The sequence below is a fragment of the Phodopus roborovskii genome, unplaced genomic scaffold, assembly GCF_943737965.1.
Source record: "Phodopus roborovskii unplaced genomic scaffold, PHOROB, whole genome shotgun sequence".
Classification (NCBI taxonomy): domain Eukaryota; kingdom Metazoa; phylum Chordata; class Mammalia; order Rodentia; family Cricetidae; genus Phodopus; species Phodopus roborovskii.
Genome location: NW_026126636.1, coordinates 12816617 through 12841533, shown reverse-complemented (window position 1 = coordinate 12841533; position 24917 = coordinate 12816617). Strand labels below are relative to the sequence as shown.

The 24917-nt window shown below is 43.6% G+C and overlaps 1 protein-coding gene and 1 pseudogene across 1 annotated transcript; one reads left to right on the top strand and one right to left on the bottom strand.

Moving 5' to 3' along the window:
• Positions 1-691: 691 nt before the first annotated feature.
• LOC127238969 (neurotrophin receptor-interacting factor 1) lies at positions 692-17070 on the top strand. Its single transcript, XM_051207762.1, has 8 exons — positions 692-945; positions 1691-1817; positions 2633-2728; positions 10669-10800; positions 11035-11517; positions 13623-13711; positions 14767-14893; positions 15277-17070. Exons 1-8 carry the CDS (start codon positions 763-765, stop codon positions 16794-16796), a joined length of 2757 nt encoding a protein of 918 aa, XP_051063719.1. The 5' UTR covers positions 692-762; the 3' UTR covers positions 16797-17070.
• A 3343-nt stretch (positions 17071-20413) lies between these two features.
• Positions 20414-21221, bottom strand: LOC127238997 (protein SET-like; annotated as a pseudogene).
• Between the last annotated feature and the right edge of the window lie 3696 nt (positions 21222-24917).

Below are 24917 nucleotides of genomic sequence, written 5' to 3'. Positions count from 1 at the left end.
GTATTTGAAATATTACTGAATCTTGTGAAGGGAAGACATGACACACACTGGCCTCTAATCTAGAACAGAAGCATTTTCATCTATTTAAGTTAATTCAGGCATCTCTAAAGTTATCTTCAAATATGTCAAGAAGTCCTCTGCATGTCCCAACAAATTAACCTCGCATTTTATTTTCATGATTCTGTTAAAGAATCTTTTATCCCAATATTGTTTAAGTTATTGCAGTTTTGTGCATACATATATGAGTGTTACCTTATGAATCTCGGTCTCGGTGCACACAGGTGCTGGGGCTCAGCGGCCGAGCTTCCTCCTTCAAAACTTTCTTCCTGGATCTCTGGTCGCCAGCCACACACTCCCAGGGACTTGGGCTTCGCCGCCAACAGGACGGACCGCCGCTCGACGCCCGCGGGGGCGTCTGGGAGTTGTAGTCCGGACCTGCGAGCTGACGCAGTTCGGGGTCGGACCGACGGGCGGGCGCCATTGCGTCTTTGACGTGCGCTCGCTGAGCTGCGAGAACACCCGTCGGGGACAGCTCCCTTCTTCGGTCCCGTCCTTTACAGGCTCGGGAGCCAGAGCCTCCCGGAAGGAGCCGTGCAGTCGTGGGTCCGGACCGGGGCAGGCATCGCGATGTGGGACCCGGTCTAAGGGCAGCGGCCGCGCTGGGGCGCAGGCCATCGGGAGAGCTGTCCCCTCGCGGGTGGAGGGCAGCTGTCGCAGGCGCTTGGGAGCCGGGGACCGGACTCGCTGGGCCTCTCCCTCCCCATGCGGGGCTGGACCGGTCACGTCCCGCCGAGACACCGGCTGAGGGCGGAGGTGCCGAGCGTCTGGGCGCGTCCCTCAGCCCCCTCTCCCCCTCCCACCCTCATTTCCCCCAGCACGCAGCCCACCCCGCGGGACAACTTCGAGGACAGCATGAGCTCCACGCTCCCCACGGCCTGGCCCCATGTGAGTAGAGGCTTCTTGGAGCTTTTAGTCCGCGGCCCGGGCTGCGGCTGCTGCCAGACATCCGTTCTCGAACACCCTAGAGTTCAGGGAGGAGGAGGAGGACTGCCTCGCTGTCCAAGAGGGCGCTTAGACAGAAAGAAGGAAACGGACAAACCAGTTTCTGAGCTGGGGACCCTGCAGGCCAGGGGGAGGCTTTTCGGTTACATTTATCTAGTGTGGGGGTGTAATGCACGTTTGTGCCACTGCCTGCTGTAGAGGACAGACGGCAGCTGTACGAATCGCTTCTCTCCTCCCAAAATATGGGCCCCGAAAATCAAACTCAGGCTTGGTAGTAAGCGTCTTCACCCACTGGGCTGCCTCGCCAGTTCCTTTCAACTATCTTTTACTATTTTTCCCCCCCGTTTGGGGATCGGGGGAGAAACTGACAAGTCTGAGAAGAGAGTAGGCTCGTGTTTAGTTTCCAGCAACCACTTTGAGGAGGTGACAGTGGATTAACAAGAAAAGCGGTGTAGATGGGAACCAGCAGTCCTGTCCCCTGGTTAATGAGAAATGAACAGGTTTCCATAGACTGGAGGTCACACGCACCCTCCTGAGTAGAGTCAGAGCAATATGCTCAAGAATTCAGACAAAAGAACTTGAGATGAGACCATTAGAATGTTGCTGGCCCGTCGTGGTTAGCCTTCCCACTTCTCTGTCACTGTGGAAAAGGAAGATCCCTGGCTGAACAACATCCTGTGGGTTTTAGGAACCTATGGAGTTTGAAGATGTCTCACTGACATTTACCGAGGAAGAGTGGGCACAGTTGGACCTCCAGCAGAAGGGCCTATACAGGGAAGTCATGCTGGAGAACTACAGTAACATGATTTCAATAGGTAAGGCAGCCTCCACTTTAATAAAAATGTTTGGGCCTTGGGTGGGTGATACACACATGTAATTCCATCCCTCCAGAGGTGGAGGAGGAAGAAGATTGGAAGTTCAGGGCCAGTCTTCTTGACTCTACCACCTCCCTCCTCCTCACTCATTTTTTTGTTTGTTTGTTTTTTAATTTCTAATGTGTAGTGCCACTGAACTGTTTAGGCTTAGACTGGACAGAGCAGAGTGGAAATGTTATGGCAGTGGAGAGCTTGGGAGAAAAGAAAAGGCAGCTTTTCAGTATAACATCGTATGTTTGGCCCAATCTATGTATCAGAGCCCCTGAATACTGGGCAGAGCCTACTTTCGGTGACATTTGCCTGTAATTTTTATGGCACTTTCAGCCTATGAGATGTCACTGTCCAGGAGCTCAGGGATATCATCAAAGATTGTGATTTCTTTATGGTTCTTAGGAATTTTTCTGCCCTCTCTAGTTGCTGCATAGCTGTGGCTCCAAGCTTCATGTCTATCTTTAGGCAGACACAAGAAAAGAAGATAGTCCTGACCAGTTCAGTCTCGGCTGTCACATTTAGCAAAGGAGCAGAAACTTCCCCAGGGTGTCCCCCAATTGAGCAATCTCCCTTTTTCACTTTATGGTTCCTCTGCTGTCTAAGAAACCAAAGAAACCCAACAAAAGGAATGGCCGTGTAGTTGTCCCTGCCCAAGGCTTAAAGTCATCATATCACAGCACAGGGGGAGGGGGATAGAGCGCTTCAGCAGGACAGCGTTTCCTCTAAGCAGACTCCCCAAGCCCTGTCTCTTTTCCCTTGAGCAGAACGCCACTTTTCCAAGCCAAATGTGATCTCTCAGTTAGAAGAAGTAGAGGACTTCTGGCCAGTGGGGAGAGAGATTCCTCAGGATACCTTTCCAGGTGAGAGCCAGGCAAGTGGGAGTTGGCGAAAGGGATGGGCCTCCTGATTTCTCTGAGACTAATGTCTTCTCAGTGATAGAGAGCATGAGAACTCAGGGAGCATGTTGTAATTTGTATGTGTTGCTTTCCAATCTGCAGTCGCTTTTCCATGTTGTGGGTGATTAAGCCCAGGGTTTTTCACATGATCAGCATGATCACATGATCAGACATGCTATCACTGAACTAAGATCCCCACCCCCGCCGTCCTTATTTGGGCCAGGGGTTATAGTATTTGGGGTTTATGGGCGGAGGTGGTAGTGGTGTTTGTGTTGGAAATTTTGTTGTTTTGGTTTTCTGTTTTGTTTTGAGATAAGGTCTTATGTAGCCCAGGCTGGCCTCCGGCCTAATACATAACTGAATTTCTGATCATCACTCTACCTTAAAAGTTCTGGGATTACAAACATGTGCAACTATACTGGCTCCTGTTTTTATTTCTCTTCTAGTTTTGTTCTTTTTAACCACTTAGGCATACTGTGTGAATTTAAGCATTTTTAACTTTCTCTTTTGTTGTTAACTATTTTCACTTTGTATGTGGTAGACATATACTGACTCTTGTATTTGTTGGAAATACCATCTTTCCATAAAAGAAATTACTGTGTCATAGTAGAAGCCTCTTCTGTGCTCTCATGCTTTGATCTTTTGTGCTTTTCTTCTGCGGATGCATGCCATAATGCTGTACATTTTACTGTATATTAGTGAACATCAATAAATTTTCATTCCTGTTGTAATTAAAAAAAATAAAATAAAACAATTAGGATGTCTTTGGCCATCAGGTCCTCTGGGTTAATTACCAGCTTACCTGAGTTAGTTGAGAATATCATGCTAGACTATACATTAGATTTGATTAGACTCATATTGTTGCTGTTACTTGTCTTGGTCAATCCTGCCTTGCACAGTTGTTCAGATGAGACTGTCATCCTGCTACATTCCTTAACATTGGCGTTTTAATTACTTTTCTGCTGCTGTGAGGACAAGGGGAAACATTTGATTGAGGGCTTGCTTACAGTTTCACATGCTGCGTCCATGACCATCACCGTGAGGAGCACAGCAGCAGGTAGGCAGGCAGGCACTGGAGCAGTAGCTGGGAGCTTACATCCTGATCCACAAGCAGGAAGCAAGACAGAGCTCATGATATCTGGGAATGACATGGACCTTTGAAACCTCAAAACCCACCCCCATTAACACATCTCTATCAAGACCACACCGAATCCTTTCCAAACAGGTCACCAACTGGGAGCCACGCATTCAGAGATATTAGCCTGTGGGAGTCATTTTCATTCAAATCACCCAATCTACTCCCCCTGCCCCATGAGCCCATGGTAGTATAATACAAAATGCATTCAGTCCAACTACAAAGCACCCCATAGTCTTTCAAAGTCTTGTGGGCTGGAGATATGGCTCAGTGGTTAGAACATTGGCTGTTCTTGCAGAGGACCTAGGTTCAATCTCCAGCACCCACATGGTTGCTGCCTCACAACCTTCTGTGACTCCAGACTTATGGGATCTGATGCCCTCTGCTGTCCTCTGATGCACTGCACTAACACACACACACACACACACACACACACACACACACACACTCACAGCCAAACTTAATAATGAATAAAATTTTAAATTAGAATAAAGGAGTTCAAACTCTCTGAACTGTAACCCCCCATTAAATGCAAAAGGCTAGTTACATGCTTCCAATGTATAAATGGTATAGAACAGTATATTACCGTTCCAAAAGGGGAACAGTGAGGAAATACTGGACCAAAGCAAGATCAAAACCAAGCACAGCACTTCAAAACCCTGTAATTCCATGTGACTTGGGGCTTGCTAACAGTTTCAGAGGGTTATCCTATGACCGTCATGGTGGGTAGCGTGGCCACAGGCAGGTAGGCATGGTGCTAGAGCAATGGCTGAGAGCTTGCATCTGATCCACAAGCAGGAGGCAGAGCGACAGCTAGCTGCGACATGAGCTTTTGGAACACCCCCAGTGACTCACCTCCTCTGACAAGTCTGCAACTTCTAAGCTTTGCCAAACACTTTCACCAACTAGAGACCAAGTATTCAAACCTATGAGGCCATGGTTGTCAGTCTTCTCCAAACCACCACAACCACCGAGCCATCTCTTCAGCCCTTTGTTAGGTTTTTCTTTGCTTTGGACACTGCGTAGTTGCATCATCATATACAAACACGATTCTGGAAGAGTGGATACCTGGCCTGACTTACTAGGAAAAAATGCTAGGTTTTGATGAGCATGGTAGTGGACTCTGCCTTGTCTCACATCACTATTCATCTGAATGACTAAATATCCATCCAGTACTAGAAATGAATGAAAATCAATAATGCTTCCTCTTTCCGTTATGGAACCCACCCAGGTGCTCAGTGTGAGTTTTCTCCTTTGAATGGTTAGTGGTAATAGTACATTTAAGAAATGCCTTGCTGTAAGGTTATATTTTTGTATTAATGTTCATAAATGGCTCAGAGATATCCACTGTCTTTGCTGACTTTTGTATTTATGTGTTGGCTATAAAGCACTCTGTGCTACTGGATGCTTCTCTCCTTCCTCCTTTTTCTTCTTCTTCCTTCTCCTCCTCCTTCTCCAGTAGAAGTAACATCAATCAGCCACTGCTTCTGGCACTATACACCTACCTATCAGATCTCCACTGGTGGCATCTTTGGTGATGACTATTAGCCATAACACAAAGGGACTGGAGTCTCTGACTTAGCACACCCCTTCTCTGGACCCTATTTTAGGACTAGGAGTAGGTAATAAAAAATGTGCAGGGTAAGTTGGCAGAAGACACCTGTCCATATTAGCTGTGATGGCAGTTTGACTTTTCTTGTTGAGGGATGTTGTGACATGGCTTTTAACAGGTCACTCTGGTTGGTTTGTGCAGAAAGAGTGGTCACAGGACAGAGATGGAGAAGGAAGGAGGCTTCAGCAGCATCTAGGGGTGAAACAGTGCCTGCTGGGAGAGTAGTAGCAGGTTTAGGGAGGATTGAGGAGTGTGTTTGACTCAAAGGTAGACTCAGTGGATCTAGGTAAGTAATTAGCTAAACTGGACAAAAAAGCTGCTGAGAATTCCTTGGGTGAAGGAGGCCCTAAAGGGATTTCCTGTGGCTGTTTGTCTGTACTCTGTATGTTTATTTCAAGCATTCATTTGTGGTCATGGAGACTGATCCCAAGGCCTTGTGTATGCTCTACCACTGGGCTGCATCCCCAGCCTTGCACTGCAAGAAAACCTTAGTCTGAATTTTTGAAATTAACATATTTTAAAGGTGTAAGCTATTTTAAGAAGTAGACTTGGTTTTTCTTTTTCTCTCCATACTGACATAATGTTGACTAAAACTTTACACTAACCATGTAAAGAACTACCTAATAGCATTCACCTTGAAAGTTCTTTTTAAACTGTGCCATGTCTAAGGAATTTTAGATACACCAAAGGAGGTTTGCTAAGCTAATCAAATGCACTTGCTTGAACTTCAAGTGGTCTGTGTAGGAAATAAAAATGTGAGATTTTAGAATGTCATATATTACTACTAAATGAGATAATTATCTCCACTAGTCTCCCAACAGTAGTGTGTTATGCCTCTTATTGATGCACAAAATGCACAAAACTGAGATTAACTCAAAAGCTGGGATTTTTTTTTTTTCACAACTTAGCTTGCATGCCTCTTCAGTTTTCCACCATAGCTAGAATGACATCATGGTATGTGGTTGTTGAAGTAATATGAGAAAAGGATAAATTCTAAGACAAATGTCACTCATCCTCAAGAAATCTTTTAATTGAATAAGATCTTGTGAGGGCTTGGGAAAATAAATTAGGTCGTGCTTGCTGGGTGGTGGTGGTGCACACTCAGGAGGCAGAATCAGGTGGATCTCTGTGATTTCAAGCCCACCCTGGTCTACAGAGTGAGTTCCAGGACAAGCAAGGCTATACATAGAGATGCATACTCTATCTCAACCTCCCCAACCCCCCGAAAAAATAAGTTTGGACTCATATATTCAGTTGTCCTTTGGCTATTCAGAAAAGCACTGCTATATATGTTCCTCAAATGGAACACTTGAAAGTTAACTAGTCTTAACAATTAAAAAAGCAATGCATAAAAGAGATTATGAGCCAGGCATGGTGGCACCTAACTTTAGTCAAATCACTTGGAAGGCAAAAGACAGCTGATCTCTGTGAATTACCGTGCAGGCTACCAAGGTAATATTGTAAGACCTGTCAAGAAATTTAAAAAGGAACAAGAGAGAAAGGGACTAACTAGTAAATGAATAACTCATAATCATAGGAGAGCCTCCAAAAATGCCTTTTTTTTTTCTTTTATGTGTATGCTTATTTTGCCTGTGTGTACATCTGTGCACTGTAGGCATGTAATTCCCACAGAGATCAGAAGAGGACATCTGATTCCCTGGGAGTGGAGTTACAGATGGTTTTGAGCCATCATCTGTGTGCTGGGATTGGGACCCAGGTCCTGGAAAAGCAGCCAGGGCTGTTAACTGCTGAGCCACCTCTCCCCCGAATTTGATATATGTTGTCAACTTAGGAAGTGAAGCAGGAGCTGGGCAGTGCGGGCATTCACCTTTAATCATAGCACTTGGGGGGCAGAGGCAGAGGCAGGTAGATCTAAGTGAGTTTGAGGCCAGTCTGGTCTGCAAAGCAAATTCCATGACAGCCAGACTGTTATACAGACAAACCCTATCTCAAAAACCAGAAAGAAAAAAAAATTAAAAAATGAAGCAGGAAGTTGTAGGGAGTATGGTTTTTCCTTCCGCTGCCAGTCTTGTCCCACCGCACCAGCCCCAATTAACACACAGACTCTGTATTTGATATCATTCTGTTGGCCCGTTACTAGTTTCTTATGGGCTAGCTCTGTCTTAATTATTAACCCATTTCCATGTATTTCCACGTGGTTTCACCTACCGGGGACTGGGGCAGGCGTCTGGTTTCCTGGTCTCTCCTTGTTGACCCCTCCTTACTACTTCCTCCTTCCTCCTTGTCTCCTAGTCCCGCCTATCTTCCTTTCCTATTGGCCAACAGTGCTTTCTTCATTAACCAGTATGAGAAACATTTTTACATAATGGCATCTCCTATCAGGAAGTGAACCTGATGAATATGATTGTGGCAACACTTTCAAACAGTAAACAGGTTTATACATATATTTGAATTGTCATTACAAATGTTTTCTCTTTTGTTTGAGAAAGAAGCAGATACTGCTCAATTTAATTCTTTGTATGCCTAAAAGGATGTCCACGTGCTAGAACAAGCATATCGGGAGAATGAAGGAAATAATTACATGAAACTTTAGAGTACATATATAGAAAATGAAGGAATTTCACTTACACAGAACTCTGAGAGTTCAGAGCCTTACAGGTTTGTTTCAGAGTCTAGAATCTAGAATGACTATGAATTTAGGTTAGAACCTAGTACAGTGGTGTGTTTACATGGTTGGTTTTTGTTCAAGAACACATTTTCTTTTAACTCATATGTTTGTGTTCTGGCATCTTTGTATAGTGTGTGGGGATGTTCAAATAAACAATGTGCAGTAAATGTGCTTAGTATGAGAAAGCCCAATTTCATCTCACCGTGACCTCCTTAACTATTAGAAGGCTAAAACGATATCAATCTATAAAGACATGGATGAGAGTCTTTGTGTGAATCTTTCAGTCTCTGAGAACTCACTCTAAGAGAAGAAATCTCAGAAATATGTTTGGAGCAGGAACAGCTTCTGACCTAAGTTAGTCTTGCCTTAAGAAAACTCCCACTAGACACCCTCCTCAGAAAAACATAACAATTTTGTGTTTGGAAATTTTCTTAGCCCACACACTAGCATCCGAGAACTCTGAAATCATGAGGATGTGCCTGGTGTAGAAACTGTTCACATGTAGCTCTCTGATTTGTCTTCGCAGTCTTACCATACATTCTGAAGAATGTAATCACTAATAGGAAACCACTGAGTGTTAAAGAACTTACTGATGGCCATCCCTGGAAGCTTCAGTAGGAGTCCTCATTGTGTTCTGGATCAGAGGACTCATATGGGCAAAGACTGTTTGGATGTATTCTGTGGGGGAATCATCAGCTTTAACCCCGACATTATCTGAGAATGGAAAAAGCATTCAAACTGGGAAAGTATTACGGTGCTTAAGAAAGAGGAAATGTCAAAGGTCATAAAAAACACAAACTGTATAAAATTTGAAGAGTACAAATTTACAGCTGTAGTAAAGCAATTTCTAACTTCTCTAATCCTGTTATCTGACCTAAATATTAAATGATATGAATGAGAGCAATAATCATTACTACAATCCTATCCATTTCAGTTTATTAGTAATGTGATTTACTAAGTAATGGAGCTAAGGTAATACAGAGTGAATAACTATCTGAAGAAATCACAAAAACCAAGGGTATATCTTCAAAGAGAATTTCAGTGTGAGTCCAAGCTTTGAGGGAGTAAAGGGAAATTTTGAGGCAAAGAGTATTAAAAAGACCTGAGGGTTCAGAGTCTTATTGGCTTGTTTGAGAGTCCAGAATCCAGAGTGAACATGTATTTGGCTAGATCCTAGGTCAGTAGTGTGTGTTCATGCTTTTCTGATTTTTGTTTAAGAACACATTTTTTCTCATCTTTGTGTATTTTTTTCTGGGACCTTTGCATACCATCTGTCTACCAATCTGTCTGTCTCAAATACGTATATCATAATTCTCTTACGAGGGTATCATTCTCTAGCATTTACACTTATAAACTAGGGTAACTGGAAAATCTGGAATATATTTCTAAGACCAATGAACACAGCATTGAAGCAAATATTTATGGGGGTGATGAGATATCCTCTGAAAAAGTTACAAATAAATAAATAAATAAAATATCTTTTTTTTTTTTTTTTGAAGCAAAAAACAAAAACAAATAGCTAGGCCTGGTGTTGTTGGCCTATAATCCAAACTAATTGAGGATTTGAGGCAGAAGCATGGGTTCAAGGCCAGTCTGGGTAATTTAGTGAGAACCTGTCCTCAAATAAAAAGCAAAAAGGAAGGGGAAGATGTAGCTCAGTTGGCAAAGTGTTTACCAAACATGCACAAAGTATTGGGTTGAATCCCCAGCACCACATAAAACAGGTATGATGGTGGATTCCTGGAGTTAGTGAACTAGGGAGGTAAGTAGAACATCCGAGTTTTTGGGAGGGAGGTGGTGTTCCAGACAGTGTTCTCTGTATAGTTTTGGAGCCTCTCCTGGCACTCACTCTGTAGACTAGGGTGACCTCTAACTCACGGAGATCCACCTGCCCCTGCCTCCCAAGTGCTAGGATTAAAGGAATGCATCACCACTGCCTGGCTAGAACATCCAAATTTTAAAGTCTTCTATTACAAGAAGTTCAAGACCAGCCTGAGTGGCTGCCCTGTCTCAAAAGAGAATTTTTGCTATAGCTCAGTAGTTGAGCACTCCTTTGGTGTGGGCTAGGCCCCAGACAAAGAAGGAAAAAAATCAAACATGCAAAATGCAAACAACTGATGTACAAAATAAAACATGAGTTAAAACTCTGTACAGGAAGGGAGGGAATCTATGCAGATACTCTGCAATGTGTATAACTTAACAATAGTACTTTGTAAGAATGAGCCAGCTCCTCATATTCTGAATAAAACAGTATTTGTGCTCTTTGAAACATGTATATGGAACTAGGTCTCAAGTATCCCAGGTTGGCCAGAACTTGCTATGTAGCCAAGCTTGACCTTGAACTTCCGATCTTTCTGCCTTTATTTCTTACATGCTTGGGTTACAGGTGTGCATTGCATTGCTTGGTTTTAATGTAATGCTGAGGATTTGAACTCTGGGCTTCCCGAATGCTGTGGAATATTCATTTTTCTTTTCCTTTTTTAAGATTTGTTATGTACACAGTGCTCTATCTCCATGTGTCCCTGCAGGCCAGAAGAGAGCACCAGATCTCATTATAGATAGTTGTCAGCTACCGTTGGGTTGCTGGGAATTGAACTCAGGACCTCTGGAAGACCAGCCAGTGATCTTAGCCTCTGAGCCATCTCTCCATTCCCAGCTAGGTAATTTTCTATCAGCTAAGCTACATACCCAGCCCTGTTGCTATTTATTTATTTATTTATTTATTTATTTATTTATTAGATTAATCTGCCCTTGTCACTCTGATTGGCCTTGAACTGGATACGTAGATTTGGCTAGAACCTTAGCAGGGATCCCCTCTTGCCCCTGGCTCCCAAGTATAGCAATTATAGGAGTGTGCTACCCTGCCTAGCTTTTGCTCTGGTTTTGACTTATAGGGTCTTCTGGGCCTTCTCTGGACCCAGGAATAAAGTCCTTTCCTGATGAGAATCCCTTGATGAAGATCAAGGTTGTTGAGGTCCTTACACTGAACAAGGATGTAGCTGGTCCCCGGAATGCCCTTATTCAGTCCCTCTATACTGAAAGTGGAGAAGACCTGAGTCCAGGTAACCTCAAGCCAGTTCAACAACCAAGCAAGCATTTGACTGACAGTGAAGTCGCTCACCAGAAGTTCCGCCATTTCCACTATGAAGAGTCAGATGATCCCCAGGAAGCTGTGTCTCAGCTTCGTGAGCTGTGTCAACAGTGGCTACAGCCCAACATACATTCAAAGAAAAGGATCCTGGAGTTGCTGGTGTTGGAGCAGTTCCTATGTGCACTGCCTGAGAAGTTGCGGGCGTGGGTAGAATCACAGCACCCAGAGGATTGCCAGGCAGCTGTGGCCCTGGTGGAGAATGTAACCTCGGTGTCTAAGGAAGCTGGTGAGTGCCATGGGAGGGTGGGGTGAGAAGCTCTGTGAAGGCTTTGTGGAGAAATGAGGAGTGCGGGAGGGTTGGTCCCACTGCAGCCCACGAACTGCTGCGTCTTCCACATATTACCAGGTCAGAGCTAATGGAAACCTAGTGGTTGGTACCCAGCCCTGTTCTCTCAATGGAAACCTTCCATGGGCTTCAGTGGAAGCTCACAGATGTGGTGCTGTTTTATTTTGGTTTTTTTCCATTCTCTTGGGATTCCCTGACACAGAGCCAGCCTTCCAGTTCTTTGTAGGGGCTATGAATAAAGTTGTAACTAAGGCAGGACTCAAGTTCCTTGAGCCTGTGGTCCTGCAGAAAAGATGTGATACGAAAAGTGAATACACACGTGACAGTACTAAGGCGGTAGAATGGTCAGGATACTGGTGGAGTTTATGGATGCTGTTTTTGTCGCCGATACCTGTTATGTCTAGATGGTGACGAAAGGCAGGATGGGTGTGCCAATAGGCCATAAGGCAAGAGGTCTGGGTAGCCTGTAGAAGTTGAGAAGGCAAAGAATGGGCTCTTCCCTACGTCTGAAAGAGCATAGCCCTGTTAAGGTCTTGATTTGGGGCAAGTGAGGCTGGAACCAGAGCTCTGGTCTCTGGACCCTTAATATATTTTGTCAGACCTAATGGCATAGGCTTATAATCCAGGATACTCAAGAGGACACAAGTCACCAGTTCAAGGCCTGCCTGGGCTACAAGTGAGTTCAAATGTGAGCAGTTTATCACAGCTCTGCCTCAAAATAGAACATGGTTGGAGCTATCATTACAAGTGGGACACTACCTAGGCTGCACAGCATTCTTGGTTGAATGCTCAGAATTTGGGAGTCAGGTGCAGCTAATGACAGTTAACTGGGTGTATAACTTTCCTCAGAAGCTACATTTAAAATCCTGTTCATGATCATGCATGCCTGTAACCACGATATTAGAGTCGGTGGAGACAGGAAGGTCACTAGGGTTTGATGGCCTCCAACCTGGCTATAAGTTCAATGAGAGATTGTGACTCTACAGAATACAGTGAAGAGGGATGGAGCAGGACGCCAGACGTCCTCATCTGACCTCAGCATACACCCAAACACACATACACCCAAATGCACAACATGTATACCTCATCTACAAACACCAAAAAAGCAGTAGTGCTTATGAGAAGAAATTGCGTTTACCCTATGTTTAACATGTCACAGACTGATGACCCTGACCTTTCACAGACCCTGAGAAAACTATCTGTGGTCAGTGGACTAGTTGGGATTCTTTGATGTCACTCACAAAACCTAAAAAGTGGCTCCAAGAAGAATGAAAGTTACTGGAAGAGTTCCAGGATGTCCTGACTCCAGGAATGGAACGTCTATGCCTAAGAGCTTCAGTGAGCCCTCAGCTTATCTCAGTTGGCTGCATTCAGCTGGCTTCATTAAGGCTTCCAAACACAAGATTTCTCTTCCCTAAATGTTCCAGCAAAGTCTTTAATTGTTCCGAAAGCCTGTGGTCTCCGGTATCCACCAGAGTCCATTTACAATGGTGACGTGGTAGCATGGTAGACCAGCCTGAGTCACATCATCTGTCCCATGCTAGCTAGAACAGAATCAGCATTGTGAAAGCCCGTGGAGCATGTGGAGGCACAGGAGGAAGGCCAGACCTTAAGGAGTCCTTGGGAGAGCTGTCAGTACTGGCCAGGAACATTGAAGGTGACAAGCACAAAATGGGTACACACCCTGTGACCAAAGAAAGCCTTCTCCCAGGCAGCAGAAGGGAAGGGGGTCCCCGTGCACAAGATAAGGGCTTGCAGAATAGAAACTGACTTTCCCACTAAGAAGAAAGTATGGGAGCTCATTGCCTTGGAAGCTAGAGCTTGAAACTGATGCTGGAGGGCGAAGGTGACAAAAGTTGTCAATATTGGAAGCCCCAATCCCTCGGTGGTCCATGCAGGGTGTAGGTATTAGTTACCCATTGTGAAGAGGTCAAGGTAGAATGTCAAGGGACGTGGATATGCACAGCTCGGGGTGCAGAGACTGGCAGATCTGCCTGCTTGAGGGCTACCACCCCATTGAGCCCTTCATGTGACGTCTTCTGCAGCTCTGCCTGCCTGTCATAAGGAGGTCACTGATGGACTGAAAGAGAAAAGCAAGGACATGGCCACCTTACCAGTTACTGTACCACCTGAGGTAAGTGAAAACCGTTTGTTCCTTTGGTCATAAGGGGCCCAACCCTAAGATGCCCCTTCTACACTGAGCCTTCCTGAGGCTTCACACAAGACAGGCAATTTTAACCTTCCGAGTTCTTGGGGCTGAGTGGAGTTCTGCAACAACCAAAGTGTGAAGGGCAGCCCTGCCTCCTGTCATTGTGACCTGGCCATAGAGAAAGGAAAAGGCAGGAGTAAGTGGACCAAGGCTGATGAACATGAGACCCAGAGCAACCACAGGTGGCCTGTATCAGCCACATTGTACCCAGTTAGAATGAGAGAGCTCTTGTCCTTCAGAAACGCTCAGCTGGGGCTTAGCACAGCTGAGATCTATCTCTGAACAAAGTAGGCGATGTGCATGTAGCAAGATTAGCCTGCTGGCTGTAGGATATGGTGTGTAAGTGCATTGGCCAGTGCTGCTTGCCCTGTAAGTGGTTTACATTGGCCCAGGCATATGATTGAAATTGTTGACTCATGTAATGAGCAGTCTAGAGTAGGCTTCCAGTAAGGGTGCTGCCTGGGAATGGGAAGAAACCGATGGATTAATCCCAGACTTGCTGCTCCGAATTCTGTTTCTGCTAAGGTAGGCTCTCCTCAATATCTCCCAAATCCAGGCAAGTTGGTGAAGTGGGAGAGTTTTCTTTTAAGAATCTTTAGGGGTTCATAAAAACTACAATAGCGTAGGTGAATGTTCCACATAGGTCTTTATTGTGGATTTTACCCTAGGACAAGGCTGTTCCTAAAGAGAGAAGGTCTCTGGTGAGATGCTTCCCTTACAGTGCAGCCTTGGTACATATGCTAGTATAATTGATGTGAATTGCTTATTGCACTTGTAGGTATTTATCAATCAGGGGATCTGTCTACCAGCTTGGGACCCAGACTTTGATTTAGAGAAATACCCTGTGGATCTCTTTTGGGCTTGAGAAGTCATTGTCTCTGAGCAAACCAGCAAAGCAGAGGAGGCCCTCTTTGGTATAATGTTCCAGTGGCCTTTCTTCTGCCACCATTGATAAACACCAGACTTTTATGACATTACAGGAGCCAGTGACCTTCCAGGATGTGGCTGTGGACTTCAGTCAGGATGAATGGCGGCTACTAAACCCGATGCAGAAGACTGCGTATCATGATGTGATGCTGGAGACCTTGGGCAACTTGGTCTCTTTGGGTAAGATCATGCCTACATTTAGAATGCCACAGGGTCCCTCAGGTCTCGTTGCTCTACCCATTGTCAGAGTAGAGGGTCAGGGTCTCTTACTCTGTCTAGGACCTTTACCTAGAACTGTGTGACCCTGTGTGGGTAGGAACCTTGAACACAGAGGCATCCTCAAGCTGGGTTTGCCTGGGGGATGAGAACGCTCCTTGCCCTAACCCAACATCTTGGTCACCAATTCATTTGTCCCTGGTTTTGCTGCTAAACTGTGTGTCAGTCATTCCGTAGACTGAATGACTATTTGAGAAGAGAATGTAATCTCATTTTTTAATACCATTTGTTAGACTGTCATTCTGGCACTTTTAACGACAGTATGCTTGTCTTTTGGTTTCTTTCAGGGTGGGAACAAACATCGGGAAAACAAGAGTTAACTCCAGAATCTCCCAGTTTTGTGGTAAAACCAGTTCACGACCCAAAACCAAAAGATTTCCCAAGTTTTGATACAAGTATGTCACAAGATGAGGTCCAAGGAATCCATACCACAAAATCAAGTCAGGGGAAGACTGTACAGAAAACAGGCCTCCCTCAGGAGCTCTGTGAAAGCTCCACATCTCAGGGGCAAAGTAAGCTGCACACAAGCCCGGGCTCACTCGATGCACTTCTTCCTAGAAAGCACCTGAATGTAAAAATTAACCAGAGGGGCTTTGGAAAGAGGAAAGCCAAGGGAAAAAACATTCCTGTTACACGAGGTTCACCCAGAAGAAGTAAGCAGAAGGGCTATGAGGGGCGGCAAGTCAGAGATGGCAGCAATTCCAGGATGCATGATTCTTCTATGCAAAACCACTGGCAGGGCTCTGAGCAGAGTCAAGCTGGGGACAGCAAAGATCCCATTACACTTCTAGCACCTGCAAAGCTTTACCAAAAAGCCACTGGCTCTGACGGGGGTAGCGTCGGGGACAATAGCCATGCCACGGCACCTGATGTAAATATAAAAATTCACAAGATAGTCACCAGGCAGGATAAAATTGGGGAAAGCAATTCCATGGCACAAGGTTCATCCATAGAAAATCATCAGATGGGGTCTGAGGCTGAAAGAGCCAAGGACAGAAACAGTTCCTTGGCACAGGCTTCACCTGTAAGAATTATCCAGAAAGGCTGTGAAAGGGGGAAAGTCCGGGGAATGAGGAATTCCTTCAAACATGTAAGAACTAGCCAGAAGGGTTCTAACAGTGGAAGAGTTGGGGAAATTAGTACTTCCTTAAAACACACTCCCCATATAAAAATTCGCCTGAAGCCCTCTGAAAGAGGGAAAGGCAGGGAAATCAACACTTCCATTAAATACAGTCCGCATGTGAAAGCTTACCAGAGGGCTTCTGAAGGGGGCACTGCAAGGAAAGCCAACAATTGCAATAAAGCTGCCAGCCAGCAAGCTCAGCAGATATTTTTTATAAAAATCCACAAGGGGAGCCAAGTTTGCCGCTGCAGTGAATGTGGTAAACTATTACAGAATGCTAAGTATTTCTCTGTCCATAAGAAGATCCACACGGGAGAAAAGCCTTACACATGCATGGCCTGTGGGAAAGCATTTGTTCAGAGCTCCTCCCTCACTCAGCATTACAGACTCCATAGTGGAGAGAGGCCATTTGAGTGTTCAGAGTGTGGAAGGGCCTTCAATGACCGTTCAGCCATCTCTCAGCACCTGAGAACTCATACTGGGGATAAGCCTTACCATTGTCAGCACTGTGGAAAAGCCTTCCGCCAGAGCTCACACCTCACCAGGCATCAGAGAACTCACACTGGGGAGCGCCCATATGTGTGCACCAAGTGTGGGAAGGCTTTCACACAGAGTTCACACCTTGTTGGGCATCAGAAAACACATGGGATAAAGTTCAAGAAACAGGTCAAATCTCAGTCCTAGTGCCTTTCAAACCACTGCCTTTTCAGCCTTGAGATGCACTCCGCAGACATTGAGTAAGGAAGAGTCCCACACCTGAAGGGCAGCTCAGGACACCACCCAGCAAGCATGAGTGAAACTATCAGGGAGTTCTTAATTGCTTCATTTCGTCATTAAAATACAAAACTCTGAAAGTTTAAAAAGCTAGTTACCAAAAAACTGCACTGATAATTATATGCAGGCCCATGTGTGAGTGACAAAGCCCAAAAGAATGCGTAGATAAATAAACTAATTGTTATGAAATTTGTGTTTACTGCTGTAATGGCTATTGGTTGTCAACTTGACTACCATGGAGTGTTTGTTTCAACAACCTAATGCAGTGTGTTAGTATTTCTGAAATGGGGCTTAAGGTTGCCCAAAGGTATGTTTGCTGATAAATTACTCCATATTATTGCCTATCGAGTATGAAACATGTGGTTGTACTTAAAACCAAAACCTAAGAATCTCATTCATTTTTCTGGGTCCATAACACTAAGATGGGCCTCTCCAATGGTGAGGAGCCAGGAACTGTCAAGAAATGGAAAATTATGAACTACAGGGGAACTTTGGATCAGAAGATGCAACCTGCAGTTTGAGAAATACGGTTTGTCTATATGCTCTATGAAATGAGTAATTCCAAATTAGTTGCAGAAAACAACATCTATTTTATTATTTTGGGATCTCTGCCAGGAAGACAAAGAGTTGAGAATGGAATACCTAAGGCCATTCTAATGTAGCTTAGATGTATATGGACTCTGGCCCTTGCGGGTATTGATTGCCTTTCAAGATCACAGATGGAAAGTAGGGTCAAGTTGAAAACTCTTATCATTGAGCCTGTCAGCTCCCACACAGCCTCTCCTCGCCTTCCTTTTCCTATTTTAACCTTCAGATTTTTTAAGGCAAAGGCTGACACAACTGAGGACTTTCCTACCCAGAGAGAGCAATCTATAATTGGCTGGTCTCCCTTCAAAAGCTGAAGGGAGTCTCATTCCCCTCTCATTGAGTTTGTGAGTGGTTTAGAAAATGGCAGAAGGTAGTTTCTATCCTCCTTTCCAAGACAGAAGTCACTGTGATGCAAAGCTAGGGATTCTTCCAGTTCTGTTGGAACTCTGAGTCTCTAGGTGGCCCCTCTGAAATCCAGTGTGGAGTCACCATAGGTTCAGCTAGCCTTAAAAAAAAAAAAAAAAAAAAAAAAAAAAAAAAGGAGGGGGACCTCTGGTGACCAATGGCTAGTCCACGACTTCAACAAAGACTGCACCTGTGGTCACTATCAGATGGAGTCCATCTGACCTGGTACTTTCCCTAAATTGAGCGTTGGGATGAAGGTGAGAAGACAGACATCTGGGGTTTTGAAGAGGAGGGGAAAGTTCTCAACAGGAGGAAAGGGTGATTCCCAATCGGGCCCAACTTCTCAGTCATTAGGATCAGTTGGCAAGGAAGAGAGATCTGTGAGGGCCTTACTTTGTTTCCTATTGCTGTGATAAAACCCCAATACCAAAGGCAGCGTGGGGAGGAACGGGTTTATTTCATCTTACACACAGTCCACCATTAAGGGAAAGGCAGGCTCCTGGAGGCAGGAGCTGAAACAGGCCATGCAAGAGTGATGCTTACTGGCTTGTTCCTCATGGCTTGCTCAGCTGCTCTCTTGTACAACTCAAGACTTGGTCTGTAATTCTCTTTGTTGGGTCTTTATGTGGTTTGAGTATCAGGGTAACTGTAAGCTCTTAAAACGAATTAGGCATTGTTACTTCTGCTTCTGTTTTGTGGAATAGTTTGAAGAATATCTGCATTAACTCTTTTTGGAAGTCTGGTAGAATTCTGTGTTAACATCATCTGGCTCTGGGTTTTTATTGATTCAGAGATGTTTCATGACTGCTTAGGGGTGATAGATAGGTCTGTGTAAATTACTTTACTTGGGTAAGTGGTATATATTGGGAAAATTATGCCCTTCTTTTAGAGTTTCCAATTTGGTGAAGTATGGGATTTCTTATGATTCTCTAGATTGCCTTGGTGTCTTTTATGTCCTTTTCATTTCTAATTTTATTAATTTTGATATTCTTGCTCCTACTTTTAGTTAATTTGGATAAAGGTTTGTCAATCTTATTTTCTCTTTGTTTCACTGACTCCTTGTACTTGTTTTATTTCTATTTTATTGATTTAAGTCCTGAATTTGATTATTTCTTGACATCTACTCATTTGGGTGTCATCACTTTTTTGTTCTGGATCTTTCAGGTGTGCTATTAAATTGCCATAAGTTTGAGTATTCTCTGTGCTCATTTTCATTAAATTTTAGAAAGTCTTTAAAATTTCTTTCTTGGCCCATTTTTAATTCAGTAAATAGTTGTTCAGGCCCCATGAATTTGTAAACCTTCTATTGTTTCCGTTGTTGTCAATATCCAGCTTTAATCCAGGGTGCCCAGATAGGGTATGTGGTGTTATTATAATTTCTTGGATCTATTGAGTCTTGCTTTGTGAATAAGTATGTGTCATCAGTTTTGGAGAAAGTTCCATTACATATAGAGAAGAAAGTATATTCTTCTATGTGAAATTATATATAACAAATAATTAATAATATTATATATATAATCTGTTAGGCCCACTTGATTTATAATGTCAGATCCAGCATTTTGCTGTTTAGCTTCTGTCTGAATGGCCTATCTATTGGTGAGAGTGGGGTATTGAAGTTCACACTATCAGTGTGTGAGGATCACCATGTCATTTAAGCTGTAGTGGTGTTTCTTTTATAACCTTGGGTGCTCCTGTGTTTGGAGGCCTAGAAGTTAAGAACTGCAATGCCTTTGGTGGGTGTTTCCTTTGTTAAGCATATACTGTCATTCCTTTTCTAAATAGTTTGGTTTGAAGTCTATTTTCTTATATATTAAAATGGCTACACCAGCTTGCCTCTTAGGTTCATGTTCTTGGAATGTCTTTTTCTAACCTGTTACCTTGATATGATATCTATGGTTAATGTTGAGGTGGTTATTCTTGGATGTTGCAGAAGGATGGATCCTGTTAGTCAGTGTCTTTTTATTGGGGGAATTGAGACAATTGATGCTGAGAGATATCAATGGACAATGATTATTGATTCCTGGGTTTTTGTTTTTCTTTTTTGCGTTTGTTTGTTTGTTTGTTTTGAGACAGGGTTTCTCTGTGTAACAGCCCTGCTGTAGGAACTCACTCTGTAGACCAAGCTAGCCTCAAACTCACAGAGATCAGCCTGCCTCTGCCTCCCAAGTTCTGGGATTAAAGGAGTGCACCAGCACTGCATGGTAACTTCAATATCACTTATATTCTATTGGCAAAGCTTTATCTCTGTGCTTCCTGCTTGAATTCTTAAATTTTTCATTTCCAGGATTCTCTCTGTTTGTGTTTTCTTTCTTTCTTTCTTTCTTTTCTTTTCTCATTATATTTTGCTCAAGGTATTTCCCCCCAAGAAAAGTTGAAAGCCATGGTGTTGAGAAAAGAGACCTCAAAAACAGGGTGACTGAACACAAGAAGGATTGGGGATAGGAGGGAAATGACTGCCACTTGCTCCCAGGGAATGAAGAAAATTAAAAATAAAAAAATAAATGAAAAAGAGGGTTGGAATCCATCAATCTTTGTTAATCATCCTCATCATTCTCCTCTCCCTCCTCCCCTTCATCTTCTTCACCTTCATCTTCATCCCCTTCTTCATCATCATCTTCTGCCTCTCCTTCATCATCCATATCAGGAACCACATAGTACTGCAAGGGGTTTGACCAAATACCATCTTTGATGAACTCTCCCAACTCATTTGCACCTGCTTCAGAATGCTCAGTAAACCAGGTGAAGGAGCTCTCTGGCTCCTCGCGCTGCCTCTTCCTGCTGGCCTTATTCGGTGTTTGACTTGAGCATTTTGTCAAATCCTTTCCAGATTTCCATTTGATTTCAGGGGACTCTGAAGATGGGTCACCACTCTCGTTCAGATGGAATTCTTTGGAGAGAACTTTATTTTCAAAGTAAGGATTTTCATCAAAATAAAAATCTATTTCTGTCACTTCTGTCAAATTCTGTCACTTCAACTCTGGTCAAATAATGCAGAGCCTCTTTGTCTTCCTCCCCAAGCAGTGTGGACACTTGGTTGACAAATGCCATTACCCAAAAATGTGGAATTTTGGAGATCAATTCTGACCCATTCTGAAAAAAAAAAAAAAAAACGGTTAGTGGAGTTTGTTATATTTTTGTTTTACTTTCAAAATGTCCTCACTGGCTTGTTCATTAAGTCTGTCTATTTCATTTTTACTGTATTAATGTGTTCAGCTGCTTCTTGCTATTCTTTTTCTCCCTTTGACAGTCTGGGAGAGGCTGACTTGTCCTCCAGCTTCGCTGCAGGAGCCAGTTTGGGTTCTTGGGCTGAGGTAGGAGCACAGATTGACGTTTGGGGGCCATGGCACAAGGGAAGTGGCAAGAAGTCAGAGGCCAGGGCCTCGTTGCTTCACAACAGGAAGAAAGACCCAGGAACTAGTTCATTTTCTTTATTGATTTCATATCCATTTTCAGGTCTTGAACAATTTTATTTATTTTCTTAAACTGTGTTTTCACAGATTTTTAAAAAAGGATTTATTAATTTCCTCTTTAAGGACCTCTATAATCTTCTATGAGGAGGTTTTACGATCTTTTTCTTGTGCTTCAGATATGTTGGAATGATCAGGGCTTACTATGGTAGGCTAGCTGGGCTCTACTGGAGACATGTTGCCCTGGCTGATTTTTAATGTGTTTTTATACCAGAGTCTAGGCATCTGGATTAAGGTGGGATGATTATAGGTCTAGGTGCTGATTTTCGGATTTTTTTTTTCCTATGTTGGGTGGGTGTTTCTCTCCTTGTTTCTGTTTTCTCTCTATTTTTGGAGAATGTGATGACTGTGTGTTGCCTGTCAGGAAATATTCTTTAGATCTGATAGCTGTGGCCACTGGGGATTACAAATAAAATATGTTTCTGGGTACTGGGAGTTGCTGACACTTAGGAATTGGGACAGGCTAGGGGTCTCAAGGGAATCAAAGGGATGGAGGGAGGCAGAGAAGGTCATCCCAGAAAGTCTGCTATAGTGCTGGGGATGAGAGAGGAACATAGGGAGGAAGAAGATGTACTGACAGCTTCCCTGCTTCCCTGGCAGGAGTAGTCTGTGTGTTAGTGTGGGGTGACACCCTGTGGGCTGGGATAAAGTGGGGGAAGGAGGCTAGAAATGGATGGTCTGTAGGATCCACAAGGGATGTGGGTGTCATGGAGATGAGGAAGGCTGCAGCTAGTGTTCTGTTGCAGACTGAGGGAGGAGACTAGAAATTGGATTAGGAAAGGAGTAGGGAATGATGAATGACTTACCATTTCCCTGCAGTCCTTGGCAGGTGTGTTCCTGTGAATGCCTGCTGGTGTTGGAGACTTGGATAATGGGATGAGTTGGGGGAAGGATAGCTGGAGGAGAAGATCTTTGTGGTCCATTGGGGATGATGTTAGAGAGAAAAGGGAGACTGTGGCAGGTTTTTGTAAGGAGTACGGTTTTCCTCCCACCACTGGTCTTGTCCCGCTGCCGCGCCAGCCCCAAATAATACACCGAGACTCTGTATTTGATATAATGCTGTTGGCCAGGTACTAGTATCTTATCAGCTAGCTCTGTCTTAAGTATTAACCCATTTCTATGTATTTCCACGTGGTTTCACCTACCGGGGAATGAGGCAGGCGTCTGGTCTCCCCGGTCTCTCCATGATGACTCCTCCTTAGTACTTCCTCGAATCCTCCTTGTCTCCTAGTCCTGCCTATCTTGCTTTCCTGTTGGCCAACAGTGCTTTGTTCATTAACCAGTATGAGAAACATATTTACAGAATGACATCTCCCATCAGGTTTTCTGCTACAGTGCTTAGTATAAGACTGGGGGATTAGATCTGAAGGAGTAGGAGGGAGAGGTGTGGATTCCCCATCAGTCTACTTGTTGCCCTGGCAGAAGTTGTCCTTGGGTTAGCAGGGGGTACCTGCTGGGGTTGGGGGCTAGGATAAACCAATGAGTGGGGATGGGGGAGATTAGAAAGGGAAGATCACAGGGAGCCACGGGAAATAGGAACAGGAGGTCAGAGGTGTTCTGCTGCAATGCTGGGGTGAGATCATTTTTATTATCTCTTAGAAGTCTGTTCCTTTCTAGTGTGAAACATAATTCAGAGATCAAAATTTGGAGTTGGGATGAAATGGAAGGAGTAGCTGGGCGTTAGTGGTGCACACCTTTAATCCCAGCACTCAGGAAGCAGAGGCAGGCAGATCTCTATGAGTTCATGGCCAGCCTGGTCTACAGAGCGAGTTCCAGGACAGGATCCAAAACTACACAGAGAAACCCTGTCTTGAAAACAAAGAAGAAGAAGAAGAAGAAGGAGAAGAAGAAGAAGAAGAAGAAGAAGAAGAAGAAGAAGAAGAAGAAGAAGAAGAAGAAGAAGAAGAAGAAGAAGAAGAAGAAGAAGAAGAAGAAGAAGAAGAAGAAGAAGAAAAGAAATGAGAGGAGTAGAGGAAAGAGAAACCATAATCAGGATATATTATTTGTCATTGGTATAAGAAATTTTTCTGTCAAGTCTCTGGCCTCATTAGACAACAGGAAACTCATCCCACAGAGAAGCCTAATGAATGGATTAAAGTGAGAAATGCTTCAGTTGGAGTTCTTACTTTATTGCTCATCAGAGAATTCATATGGAAGAGAAATGTCATGACTGGCTTGAGTGAAAAAAGTTGCTGGAGCACCAGAGAAATCGAGTTTCCAAAATTTGGAGAAATTGCATGCAGGGGTTAGCTATCCCAAGTGCAGTGGATGAGCCTCATCTTGGGGACACCACCCTTCTGATCATGGTATTTTCTCTTACAAAAAAAAAATATTGTTGGACTTGGTTGTGGTAGTTCTTGCCTTGAACCTCATTAATCACAGGATGATCTTAAGTGAGCATGAAGTGAGGCCTTTGAGAGTTATTCAGTATGTGGAGAATGTACAGAAGCCCATATTGAAGAACTTCAGGTGACTTTCCAGGCAGTGAGATGTCTCTGTCAATTCTAGAGTTTATATATTATCCTTCTGAGGTCTTTGATGGAGTTGAAGACAAATAGTAATTGTTATGGTTTTCCTTAGTTATGATAAAAGATAAGTTACATATAAGACTCTAGACTAACAAAGATAGGGTAGATGATAAAATATTTTTTAAATTTTGCCAAATGTTAATAGACTAGATATTAACTATAGTTCTTAATTGATTACTGTTTTGTTATATATAACTTTACTATGTTAAAGTCAAAACCCTTTTTATTTAGACAGAAAAGAGGAGATGATAGGGGAATGTCCTTCTGTATGTATGTTTCTCATATTGGTTGATGAATAAAACACTGTTTGGCCAATAGCCAGTAAAGGCAGGAAGATAGGTGGGGCTAGGAAATGAGGAGAATTCTGGGAAGGGTCTGCAGGGAGGCTGGAAGGAGGGATGTCATGGAGGGATCGGAAGGATAGGATGTGCCAGGCATTCTTTGTCAAGATAAGGCCATGTAGAAATACATAGATTAGTAGTTATGGGTTAGTAATTAAGATAGAGATAGCCAATAAGAAGCCCCATCCATCAGCCAACAGTTTAATAATTAATATAAGTCTCTGTGTGTTTATTTGGGGCTCAAGGGTGGCAGGACCTGGCAGGAAAGAAAATACAGCAACAGAGTAACAGAGTGGGAAATCCTTCACCCAGATTTCTAAACTTACTAGACATCAGTTAACTCACATAGGAGAAAAATAGGATAGTGCTTATGGCTGTGGAAAACATTTTAGATGTAACTCTATTCTTATTTCTTATTATATATCAGAGAGTTCACACTACAAAAAAAAAAAAAAACTTTTAAGTGTGCTCACTATGGAAAGCCCTTTAGGGCTAGAGAGATGGCTTAGTGATTAAGAACACAGGCTGCTTTTCCAGAGGACCTGAATTCAATTCCCAGATTCCACATGGGAGCTCACAATCATCTGAAGCTACAGTCCCAAGGGCACCAGGGACACACATGGTACACAGACATACATATAAGTAAAACAACCATACACATAAAAATAAAAGTTAAGAAAACAGCCTAAGTTCTGACTTCAT